The 8,998-nt window shown below is 39.7% G+C and overlaps 1 protein-coding gene across 2 annotated transcripts in view; it reads left to right on the forward strand.

The window, feature by feature from the left end:
* The first annotated feature begins 241 nt into the window (after nt 1-241).
* Nucleotides 242-8,998, forward strand: part of GORAB (golgin, RAB6 interacting) — a 31,716-nt gene continuing 22,959 nt past the window's right edge. The window contains exon 1 of one of the 2 annotated variants that reach the window (XM_004706832.2): nt 242-340. In XM_004706832.2, coding sequence (XP_004706889.2) covers nt 268-340 — 73 coding nt within the window. In that variant the 5' untranslated portion in view covers nt 242-267. Of the gene's footprint in view, nt 341-6,806; nt 6,879-8,998 lie in introns of those variants that run through there. The other variant, XM_045298082.1, reaches the window with a different exon arrangement.

Genomic DNA, 8,998 nt, shown 5'->3' on the forward strand with positions numbered 1-8,998 from the left:
AAAGCTGACCCGCTGAGAAGTCGGAAAAAGGGAGAGCGAGCAGAGCCGGGCCAAAGACTATTCATGTCCACGTGGCTGACGTTTCTCACGGCGGTTTGTCCGGCGTTTCCCGAGGCAGCTGTGAGAGAGCCCGGACCCCGCGCGGAGCGGGCTTTCGGTAGCTCGGCGCTGATTGGCTGCCGAGCCCCGTCGGGAAGAACCCGGATGTGCCCGTGCAGTAGCGTCGGCAGTCGGGTCAGCGCGGGTCGGGCAGCCCCGAGGTGAGGTATGTCGGGGCGGATGGCGCAAGGTTGGGCCGGCTTTTCTGAGGAGGAGCTGAGGCGGCTGAAACAGAATAAAGGTAACGGCGCGTGCCTGCCAAGGCTCGACTCTCATCCGTCGGGAGAAGGGGCGGGCCTGAAGCGTTTGCAGAGGAACGGGGCGAGGGAAAGGACGTCTTCTGTGGGAGAAGGGGCTTTTAGGGTGACAGGATTGAGGTGCCCGGGGGTGGGGTGGGGGGTGCAGGTACGTGGAGCTGCGAGAGGAGAAGCAGGCTCCTCAGGGCACTGGGATCTACTTTTAGGATACAGAGTTACGGGATCCATTTCCAAATCTGTCACTTTCTCCTATGAAGGGGGGGATTTGAGAGGGATTTCGGAGAGGATTTGAGCCTGAAATCTGGGGGCCTTTATTAGGGACTGGTGTGAGAATTGGGCAAAGAGGAGGGGTAGACACCAATTAGAAGAATTGCGATTGACATAGAAGCAAGTAATGACTCAGGGGGTGGGGGGGGGTGAAGCCCAAAACTTTGGTATTTTACATAGTATACCTGGATTAGTGCATTCATTTCCAGGTGCTGTTATTTTAAAATGTTTATTGTGAATAGGTGAAGGGTTACAGAGCAGATCATCAGTTTTATGTTCAACATCTCACCAAGCTTGTTAGGTCTTGCCTCCTTTCCATACTTTTCTTCATTTCCATCATTTTTTTTTTTTTTTTGCCTGTCTCCCGCTTACTGAATCTTGCCTTCCCCCTTTACCAAGTTAACATCTCTCTGCCCTCCTGCTTGTGGCCTCCCCTCCCCTCTCCCCATCATTGCCATCAAAGTCTGTTTCTTTCAGTGTGTAAACCTTTCTGGACTCTTTATAATAGTGGTTTTCACTAGGCATGATGTCATCCCCCTGACACACACAATACTTGTTATAAGGTGTTGGTCAGGTTCGTTGTAATACTTTAGAATTGCACAGTGTTTCAATATGGGCTTATGTACCAAAGTTCATCCATTCTTCTACATAAGGACATTTAGGTTCCCATCTTTTTTGCTTTTGTGACTTGTCCTGCAGTGAACATGCATATAGTTAGCCATAGTATGGCTCTTATTTCTTTACAATATATACTGTGTAGAGGAATTGCTAAGGAGCTCTGGTGGCATAGTGGTTGTGCTTTGGACTGCTAACTGCAAGGTCAGCAGTTTGAAACCACTAGGCCACTGAGGGACAAAGGCAAGGCATTCTACTCCCTTAGAGAATGACATTCTTGGAAACCCACAGGAGTAGTTCTACCCTGTCCTGTAGGGTCTCATGAGTTGCATTCTACTTCATGGCAGTTAGTGTGAGGGTTTGACAGTGTTTGCTGGGCTTTAGAGTAATTCTCTTTCAATAATTTAAGGAAATAACCATACCACTTTCCATACTCATAGATATTTACAGCCCTACCAGCAATGTATGAAAGTTTCAGTGTCTCCACATACTCACCAGCATTTGCTGATTTCTGTCATTTGGAACTTTGCAATCGATGCTGAGATGAGGCTTTATCTCATTGTTGGTTTGATTTGCATCTCTCAATTGGGTGATGAGCATGAGCATTTCATCATGTTTGTTGGTTGCCTGAATGTCTTTGATGAAGGGTCTGTTCATGTCCTTTGCTCATTTTTAAATTGGATGATTCATCATTTTCTTGTTGAGGTGTTGATTATTTTCTACAGATTAATTTAGAGTTTCGTCTCTTTTCCCCCAATCTGTAGGTTCTTTTTTATTCTTTTGGGTGAAGTCTTTTGATGCACACACATGTCTTATATTTAGGACATCCTAGCCATCTATTTTGCCTTCTGCTGTTTTTTTTTCCCAGTTATGCTTGATAGTGTGTTTGTGCTATGTATCAGGGCATATCAAATGAAATATTCCATCGAGTTGATAAAGCATCCACCTGTCTGTGCAAGACACTGGAAGAAACTGAAAGTGATCCATATTTGTGCCCATTCCAAAGAAAAGTGATACAAGAACACACAGAAATTATCCCCCCAAAATCATTAATATCATTTTTAGGTAAAATGTTGGGGAAGATAATTCAACAATGGTTACAGCAATACATCAATGGGGGAGCTGCCAGAAATTCAAGCTGGATTCAGAAGAGGACATGGAATGAAGATATCACTGTTGATATCAGATAGATGAAAACAGAGAATACCAGAAAGATGTTTACATGTATTTTATTGACTGTGCAAAGGTGTTTAATTGTGTAGACCATAACAAACTATGGATAGCTTTTAGAAAAATAGGAATACCAGAACACTTCATTGTGCTCTTGATAGCATGGACCAAGAGGCAGTTGTTTGAAAAGAATAATTTTCATGGTTTAAAATCAGGAAAAGTGTGCATCAGGATGTATCCTCTTATCATAATTATTCAATCTGTATATTGATCAAATAATCAGAAAAGATGAACTATATGAAGAATGCAGCACCAGGATTGGAGGAAGGTTTATCAGTAACCTGTGACAGATAATGGAAAGTAGTTGAGAGGCAGCAGAGACCAAATTAGTTGAATTAGAGCAAACAGGCTTTATTGGGGAGAAAAACCCAGCCTGGGCGAAGTCCCAAGGTCCACAATGTCTGGGCTGAGGGAGTCGCACCATAGGCTACAGGGGTGGTGTTTCTATGGCCAGGGAGCATGTGATTGGGCTGTCTTGAGTCCATATAAGGTAAAGTAGTCAGAGATTGGGAGATACAGGTATGTCTGGGTTCCTGGAATGTAATGTGTCTTCCTGGTTCCGGGTGTATTCCTGCCTGGTGCAGAGCGATGGGCCAAGAACAAAGCGAGCCATTAGCCAGCTCTGGTCAGCTCCGCACGGGTGGGGGAGATTCAAGGTTACTCGCTGCTAGAAGCTGGCCTGGTATTGATCCTGCCATACAGATATATAGTTAACATAACCTTGCTTGCTAAAAGTGAGAACTTGGAGCACATTTTGATGAAGATTGAGACCTCCAAGCCTCAGTATAAATTCAGTATAAAGAAAATAAAAAATTTTTACAGCTGACCGATGAACAATGTCATGATAAATGAAGAAAATATTGAAGTTTTCAAGAATTCCATTTTGCTTGGACCTGCAATCAATGTTCATGGAAACAGGACTCAGGAAATCAAGGGACGGATTGCATTGGGCAAACCTACTGCCAAAGACCTCTTTAAAGATTGAAGTTGAATAAGAATGCCAGGTGCTTCTAATCCAAGCCAGTACTTTCCATCTTCTTATATGCACGCAAGAGTTGGACAATGAATAAGTAGACAGATGAAAACTTGATGCTTGAATTATGGTGTTGGTGAGGAACTCTGAAACTACATTGGACTGCCAGAACACCAAATAAATCTTCCTTAGAAGAAATACAGCCTGAAAGCCCCTTCAAAGTGGGACTGGCAAGACTTTATCATAAGTACTGTGGCATGTTATCAGGACAAACTAGTTCCTGGAAAAGGACCGTATTCTTGGTAAAGTAGAGGACAATGAAAAAAAGGAAGATCGAGATAGGCTGACACAGTAGCTACAACCATAGACTCAAACATACATAGCAAGTTGTGAAGATGGTGCAGGACCGGGCAAACAGTCGTTGTGTTGTACATAAGGTCACTGTGAGTCAGAGCTGACTTGACAGCACCTAACAACAACAGCATGGCTCCCAAGTTGTCCCTATGTTTGTGTTGATGAGCTGTATAGCAATATATTTTACATTTATGCCTTTAATCCATCTTCAGCCCATTTTTGTTTATGGAGTGAGGTATGAGTTCTGTTTCATTCTTCAGATGGACATCCTGTTTTGGTATTACAGTTTGTTAAAGAGGCCATCTCTTCTTCACTTAACGTATTTCAGCCCTTTGGCAAAAATCTGTTGTCTATAGGTAAATAAATTTACATCTCAGATTTCTATTTTATTTTATTGGCCTATGTATTTATTAATGTATTCAGTACTAGGCTCTTCTGAAGAAGCTCTGGTATTACCAGAGCTGGTAGTAGGTTTTGAGATCAGGAAGGGAGAGGGCTCCTACTTTTTTCATCTTCAGTAGGGCTTTGCTTATTCTGGGTCTCCTTCCTTTCCCTATAAAGTTGATGATTAGTTTTTTTCATTTCTTTAAAGAATGATGCTGTGATCTGGATTGGGATTGCATTATGTTTAAAAATTGCATTGGGTAGTACCGACATTTTCACATGCTCGTAGTCCTATCCATGAGCATGGTATATTCTTCCACTTCTGTGGGTCCATGTTAATGGGAATGATGCCTATCTTTTTCAATAAGGAAGGTTTTTGTAATATCCTTGTAATCTTTCCTGCTGGACTAATGAGGAAACTGAGTAGTAAGCAACCATAAGATTATGTGGTGATACAGGTTGTAAACAGCTTGCTGCAGAGCTAGGAGGAATTTTACTGTTCTCGAGGCTATGAGGAGCTTGGGAATAAAACATAACAAAGGTTATGTGTAACTGGAGTGGGTTTTCCAATGGGAATAGGATTTGATATATAGAAGTGTAAGTTAAAATAAATTGTTGAAATGGAACTATATTTAAAAATAGGCACATTGCTGCTGATGTCATTTGGGTCTTGGCTGAAAGCGGAGAATACCAGAAAGACATTTTTGTGTGTTTTATTGACAATGCAAATATGTTCAACTTTGTAGATCATAACAAATTACGAATAACATTGCAAAGGATAGGAATTCCAGAACAATTGTGCTCATGCAAAACCTGTACCTAGACCAAGTTGCTTAATAAACAAGGAAATACTGTGCGCTTTAAGGTTGTATCCTTTCACCATACTTATTGATGTGTATGGTACACAAATAATCTGAGAATGTGAACTATATGAAGGATTCGGTGTCACAATTGGAGGAAGACTAACAGATACTTAGGTGGCAACAACTTTGCTTGCTAAAAGTGAAGAATTTCAGCACTTAACTTAAATTTTTTGTTAAGATTCCACATTAACAAATAACTTCACAGATAGAACAATAAGCAGCATCATAAGTAGAGAAAATATTTACATTCTGTAAGAGTTAATCTTACTTGGATCCACAACCAATGCCCATGGAAGCAGCAATCGGAATCAAACAAATTGCAATGAGCAGATCTGCTGCAAGAGACCTTTTTAAACTGTTACAGACAAAGATGTCACTTGGAGGACTGGGGTGTGTCTGGCCCAAGCTGTAGTGTTTCCACTTGCCATTAGGCATCTGAAAGTTCAACCGTGAGTAAAGAAGACTGGAGAGGAATTGATGCCTTTGAATTATTGTGCCAGAATGCTTCTTAGAAGCAAGAATGGTGAGACTTCATCTCCTGTACTTTGGCCATATTATCAGGAAGGACCAGTCCCAAGAGAAGGACCTGATCTTAAGTAGAATGTCAGTGAAAAAAGAGTAAAACCCTCAATTAGATGAAATGAAAAAGTGCCTTCAACATTGGCTCAAGCATATCAATGATTGTGATGATGGGACAGGAGCAGGGAGTATTTTATTCTGTTGTGAATTGGGTCATTGAGTAAAAATGGACTCAGTGGTACCTAACGTCATAGAAGGCTTCAAAATTTTGTGTGGGAAAACTCCATTATCTTTTAAGTCCAATTTCCCACAACATTTTTGAAGCTCCCTTGTATTTTAATATATCCTGAAAATGGGATAGAGAGATGATGAATAAGGACCTGAGTTTCAGGCCCCTGGTTTGGTAGAGAGACTTCATGAATAGATAGATGGCCACTGTGAAGGCAGAAAACATTTTACCATGTGTATATATTCATAGCTAGTGTTTTGCATATGGGCCTCTTAACACTGCTTTAAATCTTTATGCCTTGGACTTCTTATTTGTAAAACAAGAAGAATTGAATAATTTAATACTTAGGCCCCATCACCTGTTCTGCAACCTTAAAAATATAATTAAGCCATCTAGAAAGAGGGTTGCCAACAAAATCAAGGTTACAATACTGTAGAGAAACTCATGTGCATTGGAAAACATGACAAAGAAAGTTCTTAGCAGTATTGTTTATATTGAAAGGTAGAAAGGGCCAAGTGTTCATTTACAAGAAAGTGACATTGTGTGGACTGCTATAGCTAATGAGTATATGGACTATATTTGCATGCATCAATGCATAAGCATTTCATAATTTTATGAAAAGTAAGTTGCAGAAAAATATACATAGTCTGACCATTTATATAATATCGAAAACATAAAATTGATTATATTCTTTTAGGGATATAGGGAAATCATAAAGAAATTCAAGAGAATGAAATATGAAGTTCAGATTTGTGGAGAAGCTTCCAAAAGTTCTTGGAAAAATTCCATTGTCTTTTAATTCCATTTTTCCAAGAACTCCTTGAAGCCCCAACACCCCTTATCTTGAAGATATTTGTAATTATGAAATCAAATTGAGCCTAATAAATTCGCAGTAGCAAATATCCCTGGAATACCAATGGTTTAAAATAACAAAGGTTTATTTTTCATCCTCATTTCATGTTTAGCATGGTTTGGCAGGTGACTCAGCCCTACATGGTCACTCTGCTGAAGTGGTCATATCAGAGTTCACCATGACAGAAGGAGAGGAAGTTTGAGAATTGAACATTGACAATTAAATGTTTCCATAAGTAAGTGATATATGTCACTGTTCTTAACATTTCATCAAACGAAAGCTAATCATATTATTTGTGAATCAGGAAGTGGCGTTCTCTTATATGTCCTAAAAGGGGAAAGTTTCTATCCTTGAACAATAGTAAGTCATGTTTTAGTTCTTATGTTTTCAATCACTTATGCACACTAGAGATATACACACAAACATTTAAAGGCATTTACATAGACATGAAAGGGGCTTCAAAAAGTTTGTGGAAAATTTCCACTACCTTCTAATTATATTTTTCCATGAGCTTTGTAAAGCCCCTCAAAACATGTCAGTGACAAAGAGGAAGACCCTCAAAGGGATGGATCGACGCAATGGCTGCAACAGTGAACTCAAACCTAATTATGAGGATGGCACAGGACTGGGCAGTGTTTCCTAGGGTCTATGAGATGGAACCAACTTGATGGTACCTAACAACATGTGTAACATAAGTCTTAATATATATTAATATCCTAAACTAACATAAATATACTGAACATGTGTATAGATGTTCACACATTTTATGTATGATCTATTTCATAATAAAAAAATTATAAGTAAAAATGATGGAATCGCGCTGTCAGCGTCAAGTTACATAGAATATTCTCTATTCTTGGTAATAGTTCTTTGCCAGTTATATTATAAATTTCATCTTTGGCATTGGTTCCTGAGGGATAATCTAAAACCTAGGAATTTGGCCATTGAGTTTTTGTTGCTTTTGATGTGAGTGTTGGATAGATACGGGCCATGCTAGAAAGATCCACCAGGTAGTAGCCCCTCTATGTCAGGGGAGGGATGTTGGAGCTTGAATGTAATCACTTGGATAATGCGCCACACAATCATATCTGTGTAGTGAAACAAACAGACTCTGAGAATGAAGCTCAGTTTTATTTCCTAGCTTCCTGGCTAATACATCAGTACATAGGAAAGCTGTAAGTGTCCTCTGAGGTATGAAGTTGAAATGGTGACCCTCCAAATCTTATCCTATATGTCTCTTCATTTGTACCCTTTTTGCTATGACTGTAATCGTAAGTAGTGCTCTCCTGAGTTCTATGAGTCATTGAACCACTGAACGCAAGCTAGGTCAGAGATGAGGGTGTCATGGAGGATCCTGAGTTTTTTACTGGTTTCTGATGTCTTGGGCAAACTTGGCTGTCTGGAGGACTGTATCTTTGCCCTTATGAAGTGTGAACTGGCTCCTGTGGTTAGGGTCAGGACAATGGCATTTGCTGTTGGTATCAGGAAGATATTTAGAGTTGGTCTCTAGGCAGATAGATACCATGTAACTTAGTTTATTGCTTGTTTCACTTTATCTTTCTAATTTACAAATTGTTCAATTATACTATGGACAAAGTTGCCAGTTTTTGTATTCCCCACAAGAACACTTTACATGGATTAAGGACTTAAACATCACATTAACATTTTAAATCTCTTTGTTTGTAAAATACATTGTTTTACGCAGTCTATGAATCCACTGTATCTTATAGATGATTTTTAAAAACTCTTACTAAAAAGTAAGGAGCACGGTAGTACAGTGTTTAGGTGTTGGGCTGCGATCAGCACGGTTGGCAATTCAAAACCATCAACAGTTCTGAAGGACAAAGACTGGGGTTTCTATGCCCTTAAACCAGTTACAGTCTCGGACACTCACAGGGGTTCACTGTGAGTTAGCATTGGCTCAATGGCAATGGGTTTGGGTTGTAGTTTCAGTAAAAAAGAAATATGAATATATGTTAGATCTTATGGAAGAAGAGTGATAATGGAAATGTTGACTATAAAAAACAAAAAACTCCAGATGGGACTTTGATTGGAATTCCCTTGGATCCATAGATCGATTTGGAAAGATTTGACATTTTTATATTGTCTTATTTTTTACCACCATCGTTCATGTCTTCATTTACTTAGGTCATCTATAATATCTCTTAGTAAAGTTCTAGAATTTTTCCATTAAAGATCTTAAACACTCTTATGTTAAATTTATTCCTAGATTCTTCATAGTTACTGGTATTGCAATAATCACTTACTCACTGCAGCAGAGTTGATGCCGAATCATAGTGACCCTGTAGGACTTGGTAGCCCTGCCCCAGTGAGTTTCCGAGACCAAATCTTTTT

The sequence above is a fragment of the Echinops telfairi genome, unplaced genomic scaffold, assembly GCF_000313985.2.
Source record: "Echinops telfairi isolate 266 unplaced genomic scaffold, ASM31398v2 ScPeMD7_7424;HRSCAF=8462, whole genome shotgun sequence".
NCBI classification, from domain to species: domain Eukaryota; kingdom Metazoa; phylum Chordata; class Mammalia; order Afrosoricida; family Tenrecidae; genus Echinops; species Echinops telfairi.